Source organism: Ambystoma mexicanum, chromosome 2q (genome assembly GCF_040938575.1).
Source record: "Ambystoma mexicanum isolate Mex_15411 chromosome 2q, UKY_AmexF1_1, whole genome shotgun sequence".
In the NCBI taxonomy this organism is placed as follows: Eukaryota; Metazoa; Chordata; class Amphibia; order Caudata; family Ambystomatidae; genus Ambystoma; species Ambystoma mexicanum.
The window spans coordinates 1170943402-1170965048 of NC_090924.1; the positions used below are offsets into that span (position 1 = coordinate 1170943402).

At 49.0% G+C, this 21647-nt stretch overlaps 1 protein-coding gene across 1 annotated transcript in view; it reads left to right on the forward strand.

Annotated features, from left to right (window-relative positions):
* The window catches only part of LOC138570025 (serum paraoxonase/arylesterase 2-like), a 405975-nt gene that overhangs the window by 52170 nt on the left and 332158 nt on the right, over positions 1-21647 (forward strand). The window contains exon 3 of the mRNA XM_069648559.1: positions 19499-19554. Within this exon, the coding sequence (XP_069504660.1) occupies positions 19499-19554 (56 nt within the window). The remainder of the gene's footprint in view (positions 1-19498; positions 19555-21647) is intronic.

A 21647-nucleotide genomic window follows, 5' to 3' on the forward strand; every position in this document is an offset into this window, starting at 1 on the left:
GGACATGAGTGGGGGCCTGGTGGGGGCTGCCCATGGTGGCAGGGGGGTGGGGGTGGTGGGAGACATGAGTGGGGGCCTGGTGGAGGGTGCCCCTGGTGGCTGGGGGGTGGGGGTGCAGGGGGACATGAGTGGGGGCCTGTTGGGGGCTGCCCATGGTGGCAGGGGGGTGGGGGTGGTGGGAGACATGAGTGGGGGCCTGGTGGGGGCTGCCCATGGTGGCAGGGGGGTGGGGGTGGTGGGAGACATGAGTGGGGGCCTGTTGGAGGGTGCCCCTGGTGGCTGGGGGGTGGGGGTGGTGGGAGACATGGGTGGGGGCCTGGTGGAGGGTGACCCTGGATGCTGGGGGGTGGGGGTGCAGGGAGACATGAGTGGGGGCCTGGTGGGGGCTGCCCATGGTGGCAGGGGGTTGGGGGTGGTGGGAGACATGAGTGGGGGCCTGGTGGAGGGTGCCCCTGCACTGCTGGGGGGTGGGGGTGGTGGGAGACATGGGTGGGGGCCTGGTGGAGGGTGCCCCTGCACTGCTGTGGGGTGGGGGTGGTGGGATACATGAGTGGGGGCCTGGTGGAGGCTGCCCCTGCACTGCTGGGGGGTGGGGGTGGTGGGAGACATGGGTGGGGGCCTGGTGGAGGCTGCCCATGGTGGCAGGGGGGTGGGGGTGGTGGGAGACATGAGTGGGGGCCTGGTGGAGGGTGCCCCTGCACTGCTGGGGGGTGGGGGTGGTGGGAGACATGGGTGGGGGCCTGGTGGAGGCTGCCCCTGCACTGCTGGGGGGTGGGGGTGGTGGGAGACATGAGTGGGGGCCTGGTGGAGGGTGACCCTGGATGCTGGGGGGTGGGGGTGCAGGGGGACATGAGTGGGGGCCTGGTGGAGGGTGGCCATGGTGGCTGGGGGGTGGGGGTGGTGGGAGACATGAGTGGTGGCCTGGTGGAGGCTGACCCTGCACTGCTGGGGAGTGGGGGTGGTGGGAAACATGAGTGGGGGCCTGGTGGAGGGTGACCCTGGATGCTGGGGGGTGGGGGTGCAGGGGGACATGAGTGGGGGCCTGGTGGAGGGTGGCCATGGTGGCTGGGGGGTGGGGGTGGTGGGAGACATGAGTGGGGGCCTGGTGGAGGGTGACCCTGGATGCTGGGGGGTGGGGGTGCAGGGGGACATGAGTGGGGGCCTGGTGGGGGCTGCCCATGGTGGCAGGGGGGTGGGGGTGGTGGGAGACATGAGTGGGGGCCTGGTGGAGGGTGCCCCTGCACTGCTGGGGGGTGGGGTTGTGGGAGACATGGGTGGGGGCCTGGTGGAGGCTGCCCCTGCACTGCTGGGGGGTGGGGGTGGTGGGAGACATGAGTGGGGGCCTGGTGGGGGCTGCCCATGGTGGCAGGGGGGTGGGGGTGGTGGGAGACATGAGTGGGGGCCTGGTGGAGGGTGCCCCTGCACTGCTGGGGGGTGGGGGTGGTGGGAGACATGGCTGGGGGCCTGGTGGAGGCTGCCCCTGCACTGCTGGGGGGTGGGGGTGGTGGGAGACATGAGTGGGGGCCTGGTGGAGGGTGCCCCTGCACTGCTGGGGGGTGGGGGTGGTGGGAGGCATGAGTGGGGGCCTGGTGGAGGGTGGCCATGGTAGCTGGGGGGTGGGGGTGGTGGGAGACATGAGTGGGGGCCTGGTGGAGGCTGCCCCTGCATTGCTGGGGGGTGGGGGTGGTGGGAGACATGAGTGGGGGCCTGGTGGAGGTTGACCCTGGATGCTGGGGGGTGGGGGTGCAGGGGGACATGAGTGGGGGCCTGGTGGAGGGTGGCCATGGTGGCTGGGGGGTGGGGGTGGTGGGAGACATGAGTGGGGGCCTTGTGGAGGGTGCCCCTGCACTGCTGGGGGGTGGGGGTGGTGGGAGACATGAGTGGGGGCCTGGTGGAGGGTGGCCATGGTGGCTGGGGGGTGGGGGTGGTGGGAGACATGAGTGGGGGCCTGGTGGAGGCTGCCCCTGCACTGCTGGGGGTGGGGGTGGTGGGAGACATGAGTGGGGGCCTGGTGGAGGGTGACCCTGGATGCTGGGGGGTGGGGGTGCAGGGGGACATGAGTGGGGGCCTGGTGGAGGGTGGCCATGGTGGCTGGGGGATGGGGGTGGTGGGTGACATGAGTGGGGGCCTGGTGGAGGGTGCCCCTGCACTGCTGGGGGGTGGGGGTGGTGGGAGACATGAGTGGGGGCCTGGTGGAGGCTGCCTCTGCACTGCTGGGGGGTGGGGGTGGTGGGAAACATGAGTTGGACATGAGTGGGGGCCTGCTGGCAGGTGCCCCACAGTGCTGGGGGGTGGGGGTGGTGGGAGACATGCATTGTTGATCAGTAGTGCAAGGTGACATGTGGGTTGGCTGGGGGGCATGCCCATGGTGGATGGGCTGCCTGCGGGACATGAGCAGGGGTGCAGGGTAGTCCCCCGTGGTGTGGGCTGCCTGCAGGGGCCGTGGAGGTTGTGGAGCGTACACCTGGGAGGACCCACACGGCCAATTCACGTGTGGTACTCCCCAGAACCCCTGAAATACACATACCCTGCTGAAATCGCGTGTGGAACTTCCCGCGCACCCCTGAAATACATGTACCCTGCTCGCACTGGGCCAATCGCGTGTGGAACTTCCCGCGCACCCCTGCAATACACGTACCCTGATGAAATCGCGTGTGGAACTTCCCGCGCACCCCTGAAATACACATACCCTGCTGAAATCGCGTGTGGAAATTCCCGCGCACCCCTGAAATACACGTACCCTGATGAAATCGTGTGTGGAACTTCCCGCGCACCCCTGAAGTACACGTACCCTGCTTGCACGGGGCCAATCGCGTGTGGAACTTCCCGCGCACCCCTGAAATACACGTACCCTGCTTGCACAGGGCCATTCGCGCGTGGAACTTCCCGCGCACCCCTGAAATACACGTACCCTGCTCGCACTGGGCCAATCGCGTGTGGAACTTCCCGCGCACCCCTGAAATACACGTACCCTGATGAAATCGCGTGTGGAACTTCCCGCGCACCCATGAAATACACATACCCTGCTGATATCGCGTGTGGAACTTCCCGAGCACACCTGAAATCCACGTACACGGCCAAATCGCGTGTGGAACTTCCCGCGCACCCCTGAAATCCACGTACCCGGCCAAATCGCGTGTGAGACTTCCCGCGCACCCCAGTATACACGCACACGTATTTTTTGTCAGCGGGTGTCCGTGTTTGTGGGTACCCCTTTGCACGTCATTTGTCCTGGAGGGCCACAGTATAGGACATTCATCATGGCAGTATATAGGTGCTATTTGTTGGCGCACCTTTTGGCGCACATTTCTTACAGCCGCAGAGACGCTACCGCCTGCTTTCTTGTGGCAGTCGTGTTTGTGCCTGTGCGCTGGTTTGAGCGTGCGCTTTTTTCCCCTATTCTATTCCATGAATACGTGTTGTAGGCGAGCGTGTGGGCGTTCCGCGCCCTTGTGCCCTGTACTTCCCCCGTGACGCCTACGTTTTGGCAAGTTGTTCCCCATTCCGAGTGTTACGCCCGTGTTCCGCCTACTTTTGTTGCGTGCGCCGCGCTATGTGCGATTTTCGCTGTGGCCTGTGCGATTTTCGCTGTGACCTGGCGCACGCAGTTATATGGCCTGTGCGCCAACGTGCGCCGCGCACTTTTTTATCGCACATCCGCTGGTTTTCTCGCGCACGGCCTTCCATGAATCGATGTGCGCTGCTTTTCGTGCGATTTTCGCACTTGCACTGCGATTTTCGCTATTCCACAGCGATTCGCACGTTTTTGCCCACTTGCGCCGCGCTAATTATTCCATGAATCGGCCTGTTTGCCGCTACACTGGCCCTTTGGGTCACGCATTTCGTAAATCAATCTTTTGATGAATCTTATGTACCTAATAACATCAAAGAGGCTTGGATCTCTCCTCTCTTAAAGAAAGACAATCTTGATCCGTCAATACCTGGTAACATTAGACCCATTACAAACATACCGTTTTTATTAAATATCATAAATAAGATTTTGTATGAACAATATATAAAATGTGTAGAAAGCAATAACATTCTTGCTGAGGAACAATCTGGCGTTCGTGCCAATCATGGCACCAAGACAGCTCTTCTGGATCTCCAGAATAACATTACGTCCATCATAGAAAAAGGTAATCCTGCATTACTTCTCTTGTTAGATCTCTCCTTGGCATTTGATTTGATCAATCATGAACTTCTCGCCGAAAGAACTATTACTGCAGCAGACTGGTTTAAATCCTTCCTAGGCCCCAGATCTGCAGCAGTCGTAAAGGGGAATTTCTCCTCCTTAATAATCCCACTATTATGTGGAGTCCCACAGGGTTCATGCCTGTCGCCGCTCTTATTCAATACCTTCTCAAAATTACTATGCAATATGTTTTACGAACCATGGGTGTCAGGTTTACAAACTACGCCGATGACACCCAGTTTGTGTTCACTTTATCAGGTGACTACGAACAAGATGCACACAGAGTAAGAGAGGTTTTCTCAGCCATACAAATCTGGATCGCATCACTTTCGCTAGCTCTCAACGAAGCTAAAACTGAGCTAATGATAATTGGCACTCCACCGAGATTAAATCTAGAAGACAAATATCGAAGTTTTAAAATTGATAACAGCAATATTATGGTCTCCAACCATGTAAAAACGCTTGCCGTCTTTATGGATTCTCACCTATCCTTCAAAAGGCTTGCTTCCTATCTTAAATCTACATGTGCCTTCTTCTCCAATCTTCTTTGGCAAATACGCCCTTATCTAACCAAGCCCAATTTGGCCATAATAGCTGGCACCATTGTTAACTCTAAACTGTCTGTAACTGTAACAGTCTGCTGATGGGCACTTCTAAATCGAACATAAGAAAGTTGCAAACCATCCAAAATGGAGGCGTCAGATCAGTAAATGGCCTAAGCAAACATTCGAAGATCTCGGTTGAGAAGAGGAATCTTCACTGGCGTCCAGTCGGTCAAAGAATTAAATTTAAAAGTGCTGTAATAGTCTTTAAATGCCTATCTGGTACAGCACCTAAATATGTTTCGGAAAAAATACAGAAAGCACCTCTTAGGAGAAACCTGCGATCCAACAGTAATCAGGATTTACTTCAACCTCGTCAACTCCTTAAAAGAGTTGGCAGTATCAATTTTAGCTTCTGGGCCCCTAAGACCTGGAATTCACTGCCTCTGTCTATAAAAATCTGTTGTTCCATTAGCACTTTCAAAAGCAGCTCAAGACTTGATTGTTTGACGATGGTACTGAATAATCTTTTACTCTGCGTTTTGTTTTCCTGATTTTTTGTCTGCCTGTTCTCTATGTCTTTATGTTCTGTTTGTTCCTGTGAGCGCTCTGAGGCCTTCAGGCGATTTAGCGCTACACAAAAACCAAGATAGAGAGATGGATGCATAGATAGATAGATAGATAGATAGATAGATAGATAGATAGATAGATAGATAGATAGATAGATAGATAGATAGATAGATAGATAGATAGATAGTTCTTCCAACTGAAATCCGTTTTTTTTCCTAATCAACAACTTCTAGCAATTTGTGCCAGATATTGTTTAGATATGCAGCAGTACCAGTGCATGTTTAACAATTACACTAACATACACACAAATTCCCAAAGCCCCATTAACAACATATTGTCAAACAAAACCTTCATCAAAACAATGATAAACAACGTATAAATGTAAACAATTCTCTGTCACAGATAACCATAGCTTAACTGCTGCTTGATCACTCTCCTTAAAACACATGTAATCCAAAATATCCTGCATTAAAAATCAAAGTTATAACCTTTACTAACTCAAAAACATATCCTTATTTAATATACCTTATATAAACCACAGTACAAATAAAGCATCAAATATCTAAAAATGTACTATCCCTCACCTTCAACTAATCCATAAAATGCACAAATCGTCACATCAGCCACAGACTCAACATCTGAACATTAAGGGCTCTGCAATCAGAATGTCAAAAGTCTACAAAACGATGCCTATGATACTTGAAAAATAAATCAATGCCACAAAAATAGGACTGCAGAAAGCAAATGAGTAAAATGGCCGACACATGTTCACTGCAACCTATCACAGGCAAGTACGCAATTCCAACAGTAACACCAACCAATTCCAAACAGCAAAACAAATACATCATCCGGGAGGATAGCACAGCGGCAGCGTGCGCGTCTTGGAAGCAAGACGACACAAAGCAACAACAGGTTCGATCCCCGGGTCCGCGCTTAGAAACCTCTGAGTGTTTAAGCGCGTTATAAATACGTAACTAAGACAAAGAAAAAACACAATTACACAACTAAGAAAAACTAACAATTCCTGTAACAGCGCCTCGATGCCTGCGGGCTGTGTGAGCGCTTTATAAATGTAAAATAAATAAATAAATAAATGCATGCACCACTACTACTATTAGTAAAAATTTAAACTAAGAATAATTTCCCTAGAAACTGCGAAGGAGAACAGATATCATGGCTGGTTATACAACGGTGTGGCTGATTGGAGATAGCTGGCTCTTTTGGTTACTGACTTTTTGAGAGAAACTATATGTTAACATGGACCTGGGTTTGATTGAGTTTAGAATTAAATGCAGTGGAATGTGGGGAATGCAGTGGTCCCAAGTTTTTCCTAAATTGTTCCATCTGAGAAGTACAGGGTAGCCAGACGTCATACTGATTCATTGTGGAGGCAATGCTTTGGGTACTGTGGGTGGTATGTCCCTTGCTTTAATGATGAAGCACGACTTGCAAAAACGAATGAAACTTTTTACTCACACTACCCTTATTGTTTCCATTCTGACAAAATTGAAAAATCACAGAGAAATAAGATAATTTCAGCTTTCATCAGAGAACAAAAACAATTATGGTCATCCAACAACAACATCCAGTTCTACATGTAATAGATATGATATAAGAAATGGCATTGATAATGCGCCGTACATAAGTGTTTCTTGGCGTGACAAGACAAGGAGGGGGAAACAAAGCGAGGACAAAACAGCGATCTTACTAGGCCTTGTGTCATCCAGATCGCATCAAGTGCAGGGAGGGGGAGGGGAGAAGTCAAAAGTGGGGGAGTGCAGGTAACAGAGTGCAGCCAGCAGATGGATAAGTAGAAGGTGCAGCCAGCCGATAGCTCATAATTGTAAAGAGAGGGTGCTGTAGGGTTACAGATACAGACCACAAGTGCTGGGGGGGAGGGGCAAAAAGGCAATGTGAGGTGCAACTGGACAGGCAGGGACCTGGGCCCAATTCAGAGGGTGGCCAGGTGAACAGTGCGTTAAACAGATGTGTCATCAGCAGGGGAGAGGAAGAGAGAAAGCGGAAGCAAAGAGGAAGTTCTTGAGTTGCTTCCAGAACCAAAGATGGTTCTGCTCAAGTTTGAGAGATGCAGGGAGGCTGTATAGAGCGAGGCCCCAGCTGATGAGCGATCTGCCCCCAACTCTCTCCTTAGAAAAGTTACTGACCCTCAGAGAGTTGGAGGTGGATGAGCAAAGAGCTTGAGAAGGGAGATACTTAGGAAGAGAGAGTTGGAGGTAGTACAGACCCAGGCCACAAAAAGCCTTGTGGACAATGCAGAGGGTCTTGAACTTGATCGTTGCCGCCACTGGGAGCAAATGAAGATATTTCAGAGCTGGAGAGATACGATCTCTGGGCTGGAGACAGTGAGTTCTGTGGGAAAGTGAGGAAGTCCCTAATACTTCTGAGGAGGTACAGCTGATTATTTGACTTCTTAGAGATGTCACAAATGTGAGGAGGGAAGGAGAGGGTGGAGTTGAAGATGACCCCAAGGTTCTTAGCCTCACATGTAGGCAAAGGAAGAGGGCCCACAGTGGGCAGCCAGAGGGAGAGACGAAAGAAGGGATCTGGTGTTCCAATGTGGAGGATCTTCGCCTTACTGGCATTGAGGGAGAGATCATTAGCGGCACACCACTCCTGGATTGCAGACAGTCAGGAATAAGAGAAGGAGTAGAGGTGGCAAAGGGGAGCCTGAAAGAGAGCTGGGTGTCATCCGCCTAGTACTGAAAGTTGGAGCAGAGAGCAGCTATGGGGTGGGCGAGCGGTGCCAGGTATTGGTTGAACAGCTAGGGAGAGAGGTTAGACCCCTGAGGAAGACCACAGGTATCAAGAGAGATAGAAAAGAGGAAGGACCCCAGTTGGACCTGAGAGGGTTGGTCAGTGAGAAAGGAGGTCAGTCAGGCTAGAGCCTGACCGGTGATACCCAGGTTATCACTGAGACGCTTGAGCAGGATGGCGTGCTTGGCGTGTCAAAAGCAGAAGAAAGATCAAGGAGAATGAGGGCAGAAGGAAGGATGAGTCAAGGTTGGAGAGCAGGTATTCACAGATGTTTAGGATAGCAGTTTCCATGCTTCTTGACACTCTGAAGCCAGACTGATGGTCATGGAGACAACCCACAGATTCAGTGTGAAGGTTAAGCTTGGATATGGCCAGCTTTTCCAAGAGTTTGCCCAAGAAAGGAGTGATCAAGATTGGGCGGCATTTAGACGGAGGGGAAGGATTGGCAGAGGGCTTCTTAAGGAGGGGGTGCTCAAGGGAGTGCTTCAGAGAGGAGGGGAAAGTTCCAGTGGCAAAAGAGTGATTGCAGAAATCAGCCAGGGCTGGAGCAAGAGTGTCAATGTGATCCTTATGGTTTTGGAAGAACAGGGAAGAACCTATTTTGACGATACCTTTATAGATCAGACTTGTCTAGAAACATTGTCTGCGGTGATCAAAGGAAAGAAAGAGAAGGTAGGAGGAGAGGGGGCCACAGGCAGGCCTGGCGTGGACTAGAAGGAGGCTGAGGACGAGGAGGAGGAGGAGGAGAAGGAAGAGAGGGTAGACAGACTTGATGTCCTGAATTTTAGTGATGAAATGAGAAGCCAGGGCCGTGCAGAGGGCCTTGGAAAGAACAGGAGAGGAAGAGACTGCAGCAGGGTTAGCCAGCTCCTTGCCGATTTTGAAGAGTTCGGCCGAGTTCTTAGATGCCAAGAGACGCAGACTTGGATGCATGTTCTCTTTTTGCGAAGACAGATAGTGTGTACTGTCTTTGAAGCAGGCAGCAGGCAGGTTTGTCAGAAGGTGCGCCTGTAGCCTTCACTTCCTCTCAGCCACCCTGCACTTGTGTTTCAGTGTGACGAGGGATGAGTCGTACCAAGAGTTGCACTTCAAGCAGATCCTCATGACAGGGGCAAGTACATCAAGAGTGTCAGAGATAGAAAGGTGGAGGTTATAGAGGGCTGTGTCAGGGTGTGAGTCAGCGAAAGGTGCAGAAGGAGGAGAGAAAGAAGTGGCGAAAGCCTCAACTGACACACGCTTCATGAGTCGAATGACTTAGAATGTAGGTGGCAGTGTTGGGATCAGCTTGGCCTGGGGTGTAGAGAGAGAGAGATGGGAGGAAAGGAGAAAGTGGTCGCTCCAGGAGCGAGGAGTGGTGAGAGGGTTGGAGAGCGGGAGGTTTGAGGAGATAAGAACGTCCAGGGTGTGCCTTGCAGAGTGGGTCGGGCCAGAGGGAAGAATAGAGAGACAGAGGGAGTTGCAGAGGTTGCGAAAGAGTCCTGCAGAAGAACAAGAAGCATCCAGGTGGATGTTAAATTCTCCAAGGAAGAGAACTTGAGAGGTAGAGGTGAGGAGGGAGAAGGAGAGATCCGCCGACTCAGACCGGAAGGTGGCTACCTGGCCCGGATGGCCAGTAGATAGTGGCCACATTGAGAGAAAGGCTAGGAGAGAGAGAGAGAGCTTGCAGACCAGGCATTCAAAGGAGTAGTAGTCCCGCATAGGAATGATAGAAGCTGGGATCCACTCTAGGAAGATCAAGGTTACACCCCACCGGGAGGGTGGATTTCTGTGCACTGAGAGGATCTTGTAGCCATCAGGAAGGAGAGTGTCAAAGCTTGTGATAGAGCTGGCCATGAACCATGTCTCGGTCAGACTGAGGACATCCAGACCAAGTTCTTCCAGTAGACTGCAGATGTCAGAGGGGTGTTTGACAGCAAAGTGAGAGTTAAGAGTGGCAATGTGGAGCAGGTTGCCACCTTTGAAAGACTTCGATGGAGGGGTACAGGTCAGAGGTATGCCCTGAGGAAGTGTTGGAGGCGCCTGAGGATGAGCAGAGGCGGAAGGAGGGGAGGACACAGAGGGAGGAGGGCACAGAGCGGACAGAACAATGACCGAAGTCAGATACAAGATATAGACAAGCAAACATGAACAAAACGAAGTTAGAAAAAAGAACAATCAAACAGGGAACCTGAGAGAAGGAATGAACAGCAAGGATGTAGGCAATAAAATGACGCAAACAACCAGGAGAAACAAAATTGCCAAGACAGAACAATTGACCAGGGAACCTAGAAAATGAATGAACAGTAAGGATGCAGGCAGTACAATACAAGAAAGCAACCAAGGAGAGTAACAAACAACCCAAGGCAGGACAACTACCAAGAGAACCTAGATAGAATGACAACAGCAAACTATGGAGAACAAAATCACAGAGTATACAGTAGGTCAGGTGAAGGGTGTAGGGAGGGGAAAGGAAGGGCTCCCAGGGGAAGCGGAGGGCGCCAGCAGGTGGAGTTGTGAGGGAGCACAAGCGATTAGGGGTGCAAGGGAACGCACATGGGCCAAGACGCAAGGAGTGCCTGTGATAGAGGAATGTGATGGAATGTACGCGGACTAAGCGCAAAGGAGCGTATGGAATAAAGGAATGCATGGGAATGCACTTGGCCAAAGGTGCAAGGAGCCCACGTGATCAAGGAATGCCAGGGAACGCACGTAGCCTAAGCGCAAGGGAGTGCACGCAATCAGGGAATGCGTGGGAATGCACGCGGCTCAGGATGCGATGACCGCACGTGATCAAGGAATGCGAGGGAACGCACGCGGCCTACGAAGCGAGGAGTGCACATGCTCTAGGAAAGCGAGGGGACACATATGGCCTAGGAAGTGAGGAGCGCAAGCGATCAAGGAATGCGCAGGAATGCATGCGGCCAAGGTGCGAGAGAGCGAACGCAGTCCTACAATGCAAGGGCGAGAACGTGGCCCCAGTAGAAGGCCTAAGATGAGAGGGAGCAAGCGCAGCCTAGGGAGCGACTGACGGCATGCGATCAGGGATTGAGAGGATGCAAAGTGAGCACGAGGTAGGTGACTGAGGAACCAGGTACATGTCAAAGAGGAAACAGCAGCGTGAGTGCAAGGGTGAGAAGAGGCACCAGGTCAGGGGGTTATGTGGAGTAAAGCAGTTGAACTCTCCCTGAAACTTCTTACCTGACAGCAGCAGACAGGAGGATGAATCATCCGTACTCACTGTCTGCACCGCATCCCCTTGGCCACCAAACAGCTGCGTCGCTCAGCACCGCGGCCTTGTCCTGTGAGGGATCTGCCGCAGAGGGTCTGTGCCTCAGTTCTTGTAGATCTTTGGATCTATGGATCTTCCCCTTCTCCCTTAACCCCTCCCTTGTACACCCACTTCTGAAAAAACCATCCTCTAACCCTAACTGCCCTGCCAACTATCGCCATATCTCCATCACCCCTTTCCTGGGTTAGCTACTTGAGAAGCTGGCTTTACCTGAACTTAACTCTCACACTGGACTTGTTGGAGGCCTCCTCGACCATCAGTCTGGATTCTGGGCATCCAGAGGCATAGAAACTGCTCTTCTGAACACCTGTGAAGAACTGCTTGCATCTCTGGATTCCAATTCCTCAACTGTCCTTATCCTTCTCGACCTTTCCACTTCATTTGACACAGTTAACCATTCCATCCTCATACAAAGGCTCCACGATACACTAGGTATCTCAGAACGGGCACTAGATTGGCTGTTCTCTTTATTCACTAACCACTCTTCCCAAGTCATCTTGGGTCCCTTCTCTCCTTCTTCCATCTCCACCTGTGGTGTCCCTCAGGGCTCTATACTCTCCCCCTAGCTCTTCAATATCTACCTTGCTCTCCTTGCACGCCTCATCTGCTCTTTTTCCTCCAACATCCAGTGTTACGCAGATGACACACAGCTCTTCTTCAGACTCCCTGCTTACCCTCTTGCACTCTCCATCATCCCTGACTGCCTATCTGCCATCCAGTCCTGGTGTGCCTCCAATAATCTCTGCCTCAACGCCTGTAAAACTGAGGTCCTTCCCATGGGACAGCTGCTTCCTCCTTCTTCCCTTCACTCTGGCCTTCATCCTTGGGCTCTCCCCTGTACCTTCAACTGAAGCCAGAAATGTTGGAGTCATCTTAGACTCCTCTCTTTCCTTCCTCCCTCACACTCATGACATTGGCCCTCATTACAACCTTGGCGGAGGACCATGGTGCTCTTAGCACCATGGTCCATGCCGCTAAGGTTGCAATTCCGCCATGGTGGATGGCGGAATTACTGCCCCATTCCAAGGTGAGTGGGGCGGTAATTCCCCATTCACCAATGGCCCCTTCCCCATTCCCATTTTTGCCCCATAGGGCATAATGGGAATGGGGAAAGGCGATAATTACGGCACCGTAAATTACGGTGCCGTAATTATCGCCAAGGTCCCTTTGCGGCATGGCTTTTAACGCCTGCAAAAAGCAGGCGTTAAACAGCCATCCCGCAAAGGGAACCTTGTAATCAGGCGTTAAGGGTCGGCGCCGTTTACGGCGCCGTAAACCCCTTAACGCCTGAGTCGGAATGAGGCCCATTGCCAAGAAGTCCAACTATAAGGTCTTCCTTCTCAAAAGAATTCTGCCTTTTCTCACTTTCTCTCAGGGACTCAATGTGACTCAAGCCCTTTTTCTCTCTAGACCTGACTACTGTAATAGCCTCCTCCTTAACCTTCCTTCTTCCACTCTGCGACCCCCTCCAGCTTATCCAGAAGAGGCCAGCAAGACTTGTACTTGGTCTTAAGCCCAGGGACTGCATCGCTCCTGCCTTAAAAAGTCTTCACTGGCTCCCGGTTGCTGCACAGATTAAATTCAATCCCTCTGCATCATCCACAAGGCTGACTGGGCCCAGGGACCAAACTATCTTCACCTTTATCGCTCGAAAAAAACTCCCCCTCCAGCCAGACCACTTCGCTCTTCTGGCACCAACTCCTTGTGTGTAAAGCGTTTTGATAAGCAGAGGGCAGGGGGACGTTCACTTCCCTCTGCTGGCTCCATCCTTTGGAATATCTTCCCACTCCCCCTGCGCCTTAAGCAGGATCTCCTCAAATTCCAGAAGCTCCTTAAGACTTTCCTCTTTTCCTCCTCCTTCCCCCTTCTCTCCTCTGCTAATCCCACAGTTGCTGAATCAGTGTCTTTGGCCCTTATCCATCTTTAGGGCCTTGCCCTCCCACACCAATTCTTCCCAGCTCCTGTCTTTCCAGAACAAAAACAGGGGGTAACAGGTGCACACCTGATTTAATGGGAATTAAATAGAAATAACTAAGTTAGTGAGGTGCAGAGGAGAGTGACGCAACACTGGCACTGTGGTGCGATGACCTAAGTACAGAGAAATGAAAGTGTCCACGGTCTACGGATTACCCACGTCCCCTGCACACTCGGAGGATAGTACAATGACAAACAATTGTTATGTAAGTTTAAGTTAAAAGTTAATGAACTGTTTAGAAAATATTCTAAAATACAATTTGTTAAAGGCATCCAAATATATGGAATCTAGAAGGATCCAAATAATTTATTATGAAGTCGATTCTTACCAAAACATTTTCTTGGTCAACTCAAAATAGAAGAATTCAAGATTATAACTTTAGTTTTAATGTAATTCAAATATAGTGGAGCAAAAGGAACATTCCAGCTGATAATACATAGTTTACTATATTAATTTCATATTGCCACAGTGAAATCAAAGCTGATTATTCTTATTAAAAACTCAACGCGTTTCCTTCATCAGGAGTGGTCATTTGTGGATATATTCAACACAATAAGTGATCCAGATTTCTGATATCTGCAGGTAATAAGACAAATGATAATATCTTAGATTACACTTAAGGAACTGATTTATTTATAGTTCATCAATTGACTAAATTAATTTAAAAAATGACTATATCTGGCATAGGTACCCCACTGCTTTTCTGCTTGTGGATAATGATCCAATTTCTTACATGAAATGATTACCTGTGAATATCCCAAAGGGTCATGATTATGATAAATAAATCAAAAAATCAACAAAAAGGGGGTCATATGAGAGAAGTCGGTTCATGCGTGGGAAATTATAGGTTGTTTATCAATACACCTAGTTCTTGAGCCCAAATAGCAAATGCCCCAAGGTTGGGGTCTTCCGCCCTTGTCTTGTGACTGTAATAAAAGTAAGGTATAATTTATTACAGTGTGCCATGGCTTAAAAGCACAAACCATATACATTAGATATTAAGGTAAGCTTACCAACAAACGTGAAGCTTAGAATATGTGTGCTGGAAGTCTTGGGGTCTTGGGTCTCAACACCACGATTAGTGTGTGGTCCTTAGTTGTTTTATAGGATCTTCCAATGTAAACCAGTGTCGTCTTCCACACTAGAGGTTAGGTCAAGACTGATGCTGAAAGACCATATGGGTAAAAAGTGGAAAAAATATCAATTTTATTACTGGGTAGGAATTGCATAGGTTAAAATACATGAGTCGACTACTGATGTGCGTTGGAAATTAAATGCGAATTCGGTGTCGACAAGGCAAAGTGCATGTGAGTATTACTAATCGGGCCATTACCCTGTCTCCCTCCTATTAATGGAGAAATACCATGTGGTGTAGCTTCCTGGAAGCATAATTTCTATGAGGTAGATTCGAGGTACCCTGCGGTGCTTGTTCGGCATAATTTCATGTGATAATAATCCGCCCAGGGCGAGGTAAAAAAAGGTGTGTGGACGTGAGATGCCAAAAGCATTAATCAACAGCACGTCAAGGATAGCCATTCCCAAAGTAACAGTAATATCTGTTCTTGCTAGAAACGATGCCTTTACTTATTGGTAACTAAAAAGGATATGTCTTTTCCTAAAGAATACAATATCCCGCCAATGACGCGTTGCGTGCTGAAAAAAAGTGTACAGAGTGGACGAGGGATCCATCAGAGATACGTGACCTGAAGGGTAAATGGCATCAACGCTTCGGTCTATGAGAGACTTACTTGTATTATCAGGCTAGTTCCGAACAGTGTAGGTTGGCAGCAGCACTTTCCACAGCATTTTCCATCTGCATACCCTCTGCTCTGGAGACACGCACTTACACCTCCTGTGGCTCTGGCTGTGTAGCACTCAACATTCTACCACTTCATTTATGGCTCACCCACGGGCACTTGCACATTCTGAATTCTTACACGGCATATGGGTTTGTCCCCCACCTCCCTCTTCCCCCTCTGCTCTTAAATATTATGTTGTAATGTTTTAATTGTACTTCCGACCCTCGCTCCCTCCCTACCCTGTGGGTGCTTTGAAAAAGTATATTCTTATTGTATAAATGCCTAACAAGCAAACAATAAATAAATAAAATAGGCACGATGCATGGACGTAGAAAACATGCTACTTTTCATCATGCATCATCTCCTGCGCTCCTGTGTCACTTAACACTGCAGCCTTGTCCTGTGAGGGCTTTGCCGCAGAGGGTCTGTGACTCAGTTCTAATAGCTGCAGACATGTGGACGTAACAAATGTGCTATGTTTCACTGGGCGGCGTCTCGTGTGCACCTGCGTTGCTCAACACCACGTCCTTGTCCTTTAAGGGCTTGCCGCAGCCGGTCCGTGCCTCAGTAATTATAGGCGCGGATGCTTGATCTGTTTCGTCAGGAAGCGTCTCCTGCGCACCTGTGTCGCTCAACACCACACCCTTGACCTGCAAGGGTTTGCTGGTGAGGGGCTGTGCCTCGGTTCTTATAGGCACAGACACATGGACGTAGCAAACGTGCTATGTTTCGTCAGGCAGCGTCTCCTGCACTCCTGCATCGCTCTACACTGTGGCCTTGTCCTGCGAGGGCTTTGCCACAGAGGGTCCGTGCCTCGGTTCTTATAGGAGAGGACGCGTAGATGTAGCAAACGTGCTACGTTTCGTCAGGCAGCATCTCCTGCGCACCTGCGTCGCTCAACACCACAGCCTTGTCCTGTCTCACTACATGTATAGACATGATGGAGTAGACTAACTGATATAGGAAATATGGTGTTCCTTGATAACATCAAAGCAGTACTCCAAATGTGATTAAAATACTACACTCATTGTACCCCAAATAAGTCATTTTAAGGGCTCCCAATTACATACATATGCAGACACGCAATAAAATACAAAGCCTTTTTTTAATCCTTTTTTATAGCCTTGGCTATACTACCTCCAGCTATGAGCAATCCCTTATAAAACACAAATGTACAAGGTGTATACACTCAAAAACACATATTGCAAAGGTTTCAAAGTTAAAATGACGTACAGGTAGAGGTGAGGACATGGAATCAGAAAGACATGTAAAATTGTGTAGTGTAATGTTCACAAAATAATATGATTACTGTACAGGAATATGTGTACTAATAGCCACAGCTACAAGCACACATTGATACCTGTAGCTATACAATCCAGCCAAACTCCATAATGTCACATTGGCTTGCTCATAGTTTCGGGTATGAATACCTACTTGCAGCCGCGGGTACACATATATTTTTGACATCCTCAGAAAAACATATTAACAAGGTTTCAAAGCTCAAATGACACAAGTGTACAGTTGAGGGCATGGAATAAAAATTGTAAAATGGTATGCTCTAACATCCATGAAATAATATGATTACTGCACAGAAATCTGTATTACAATAGCCGCGGCTCTGACGACAGTTACACCCATGGCTACACGTGCCTGGCAAAAAACACAATGTCCCGTTGGTTTGCCAATACCCATGGCTAATAAAGACCCTGAGAGGGTGCGACTTTTCATTGGCTTGTCTTTAGCCGTGAACATAAAGAAAGCCCTCTGTAACCAAGGGTATACATACATTTTAACATAACATCAAAAACATATGTGCGGAGGCTTCAAACTTTAAATAGCATAAAGCTAAAGGTGAGGAGCCATAAAAATGATGATATGTGAAATTTTGACTTCCAATTTTCAAAAACGAATACGTTCATTTAGTTAAAATGTCACGGTACCTGTGACTATAGGTACAGGTATACCCGCCACTACAGAACAATAGGCAACAGAGAAAATGTTCATTTTCAATAATATTTCATAACTTCTATGGGTGGCTCTTAAAAGAGCCTTTGTGTTTTTATGCTAATATAGAACCCAAAAATATCCTTTCAATCAGACAAATACAAAGAGTAAAAATCCTGTTCTCCCAGTAAAAAATATTTCTCCACAATTTGAACATGAACCTCTCATATAAAATACTCCTAAAGTAATATCATAGAAGTAGAAAACCATACTAAGACAATGTTTTTGAAACACATCACCTGTCCTCAACATCATTATTAGTCCCATTCTCAAAATTCTCTATTCCTCCACAATCATCTGTGCAATGAGAGTCATCATCCGACATTCTATATAATGTATTGACACAATCTCCTTCTGAAATCGCCAGCAAAACAACATCTATAGCCTCTTGATCTCCTAAAACACACCTCTCTCTCAGGAAATACCACCTTACTAAAAGCAAAAACACTCAAGATTATGAAGCAATAGAACCTCCAGTTTAATTGGTACATATAAACATCCATCAAAGACATTGGGCCTCATTACGAGTTTGCCGGTCCGGTAAGAATGGTACCTGTAAGCTTGCCGGTACCTTTGTTACCGGACAACTACGAGTTCTGCTTGCGTGTCCTTCATGAAATGCTCCTGTGCTGGGGTGGTGGACAGGAAGATATACTGTAGCATATGGTGCAGGAGGACTTCCAGCACCTGTCCAAGCATGATTGAAAATGTTGGCTGTGACATGCCGTGCAGCATTGCCACAGATGCTGAAAGTTTCCAGTTCCCAGAAATTGCAGGACAGACACTAGTTTTAACAGTGGGAACACAGCTCTTTGATGTTAATTCTGCTCTCAATATCCCCCTGGACAATGGTGAACAGCTCACCTATGGTCTCCCTGTTCAGCCAGTACAGGGTTACCAGCTGGATGACTGCGAGGGTCCAGGGTGAGGGCCTGACCCGGGGTATGGGAGCTCACCTTCCATGGTGTCTCCTCCTCTCTGCACCCTGTGCCATGTGCTGATTTTCTTGCGCCTGTAGGTCAATGCGCAGTGTGAGCAGCTGCATGTCCCAGATCGCAATAGCTAGTGGCAGCATGGTGTTGAAAAGTGTGTTCGGGGAAGGTGTGTGCCTTATGTGGCCCTTTTGAGTGGATTGGGTGCACCTGTGGATTCATTTGTTGCAGCTGTCTGCATTTAACTGTGCTGTTTTTTAGGCAGTATTATGGCCCAATTTCAAAACTAGTACTGCCATATCCCAACCTGTGATATGACGGTAATACCACATTTGTACTATCAGCGGTAATACCCTCAATACCATCAACGGTATTACCACTGACTCCTAGTTTGGCAGAGCGGTATTTGTGGCTGTGATTCTGTTACCGCCACTTTTCCTGTATATTGGCCAACTCTTAATGACCCCCAAAGTCCTTTAGGAAGTGAACACAAGCTACAGACTGCAAGACCGCAGTGAGCAAGGGAGAGATCAGGCTTTCCTTAAGGATGACATCTGCATCACCTCAAGGCTCGAGGTGCAGTCCACATGCAGAATTGCATATTCATCATGAATGGTGTGAGTTGTAAAAGGTTTGGAACTGGGTTAACCATGTCTCTAAAAAAGCATTAAAGAGCAATAGTTGGTGTCGAATTAGTGCAAGGGATATGCAACATTTGCCTATACATATGTTTTGAACAATAATAGTCCAGGGGTACCATGGGAGTAGAAGTCCAACACATCTGGAGAGCCATAGGTTGCAGACCTCTGACCTGGGGAGTGGCAGGTGATCATCCAACACAATAGGGATGCCAGAACGTTTTCAAGGCACCATATCTTACTCAGAAAGTGCTGGGTCAGGATTTTTTTTGGCATGGAAGAGCCAGCATATTCATGAACGATAGATACACCTGCAGGAGACACAGGGGCCACATCAGCGCCAACGACCAACAGCTGTGAACATAAGTTTTTGGCCACAGGACAAATGTGGACCCGGTTGAGTGCTGTTAACAACTCAAAAGGTAACCGTTGGGTCTGCCTTTTCTGGTTCAGTCCTTTGTGCAGGCTGGCCCAGACTGTTTAGCCTTGAGCATGCCTTTGGTGCCCATTGGTTTATTTCTGGCTTCCAGTGAAAGCTTCTGTCTGTTTGCTTCTGTGTGTGATGCCACACGAGGAAGGCTCACCTGAAATATGCAAGCCTCTGGAGCATAATAACCTGGTGAATATTTTGTTAGTGATGTGTTCTATAAACTTATAAACACTTATGCACTGTAAAATGTATTAGATTTCTCCTGCTCTTAGACAATATATTTAGAATAAAAGAGTTCAATAATTCTTATGATAGCAATATGCGTAAACATTCTTTGAAAAGAGTATAATAGGCTGTTCTTTTTATTTTATAGAGGCTGGGTCTGAAGATATTGAGATTCTGCCTAATGGACTGGCTTTCATTAGTACAGTAAGTTCTCCTTGCATGGTGTTGTAGGAAGTTGGAAATATGCCAGTTTTACTTGTAAATATATAATGTACACGCTTAAAACATTATGTAACAATTCAAGCAGGCCATGTGTTGTCCACCGAAATATTTTAAGCACAATTTTACCAAGTTGGCCATAATTTGCCAGTATAGTTTCATGTATAAATTCCAACAGATTTCCACTCCGATAATTGCCCACCCATGCTGGGTAGGGCCTTATGTATGTATCTTGCATCTCTTTCTGCAATTATTTGACCAAAAACCTTCATGTTCCTGTCATTTGTATAATTTATCTTAAACAATAAAAATGGTCAGTTCCATCTTAAAAGAAGCCAAAAATTATAAAATCAGTTTTTTCTTTCCTTGATCTGATTTGTCTATGGAAGTACTTTGCAAGCTTGTACATTTCCCACCGGTGTCATAGGCTTGCATGAGGGACGTCCATGTAAAGAGTGTGGCTAGTGATGACCCCCCTCTTCTGCTCAGTATAATGTGGGCATGCTCCCAGTGACCCCTAGTATCACGGGTCTAATCATTGCAGGGTCATGGGGAATGTCTCTATGCAAAGCCTTTATGTTCCTCAGTTTCTTGAGTCACTCTTATGGTGTGCATAATGCCATCCCGGGGCCGTCTTGTATTATTATTGCACACACACTTTTGTTTGGTGTACAAACACTTATATTATTATTTTAGAGTACACTCACTTATCATTTATTTTGGAGTACACACACTTGTCACAGTTCACAATCCACTTGGGGACGCGCCCCTTAGATAAGATGGTCTTTGCCTTTATTTTTAGGCTCGTCTGCATGTATGTGGTGATTATGGACTCTCTTTTGGTGCCAATGCATCATGTGAGTGCCTACATCACACAGCGGCTAACTTGGTTTCTCATCCAAGATTGATACAACTACGGAAGAACATTCACCCTTATGTTTTCTTCAGTCATACATGTCCTTTTCCATGATTTCTGTCTGTTGAGTACTTTTCCCAGGTCCTCTGAAGCCCTCAAATTGCACCACGTGTTTCACAGGAGCCCGGAGCCAGCACAGGCAAAAAGAACAGCACTCCAGCTATATCAAGCAGAGCTGCTAACTATGCTGGAAAAGGCAATTCCAGAGGAGCATAACAAGTGACTGCTTATTTCCAATGTTGTAAATAATCAAATGAATGCTAATAATGATTGCCCCGGCTTACAGCCCAGGTTGTCTTGATTCTATTAAAGACACAGAGGCGATCATTATGCGTTAAACTCTTTAATGCCACTCTCCAGCAGCGTCCTCAAAATATCAAAGCTTTCATTTTTTCTTTTTCTTCAAATACGGTAAACATAACAAAACTTCCACTACAAGGAACTACAAACCCCCAGAGGTCCACTGTGTTCCTGTAGTGCTGTTTCCCTGAAAAGAAACCAATCCTTCCCTTCTCCATTAACATCTCCAAGTTGTGTCCTGCTTGTGACTCCTCGAGGAAGGGGAGGGGGCTGGAGGAGCGGAAGGCAGAAAGTGTAAAGGTGTGAATAAAGGAAGTTCACAGCAGCGCGTTATTGCGTGATTGAACAGAGCCCAACACTGGCGACGAAGCCGATGCGATCCTTCGCGTGCCGGCAGCAGTGGCAGGATGGCAGCTAGCCCAGCAGTAAGGAAGGGCCCGTGTGCCCTGTTGGAGGGCCGGTGTGACCGGCAGAAGTCGAGAGGGCCTGTGCGCCCGTAAACCCAGCAGTGGGAAGGGCCCGTGTGCCCGTTGGAGGGCCCGTACGCCTGGAAAAATTGAGAGGGCCTGTGCGCCCATAAGAAGGCAGCGGCCCGTGTGCCCTGCGACAGCAGCGGCCCGTGCGCCCTGCTGGAGGGCCCATATGCCCAGAGGAGATAGCAGCGGCCCGTGCACCCTGCGGGAGGGCCCGTGTGCCCAGAGGAGATCGGGAGGGCCCGTGTGCCCAGAGGAGATAGCAGCGGCCCGTGTGCCCTGCTGGAGGGCCCGTGTGCCCAGAGGAGATCGGGAGGGCCCGTGTGCCCAGAGGAGATAGCAGCGGCCCGTGTGCCCTGCTGGAGGGCCCGTGTACCCAGAGGAGATCG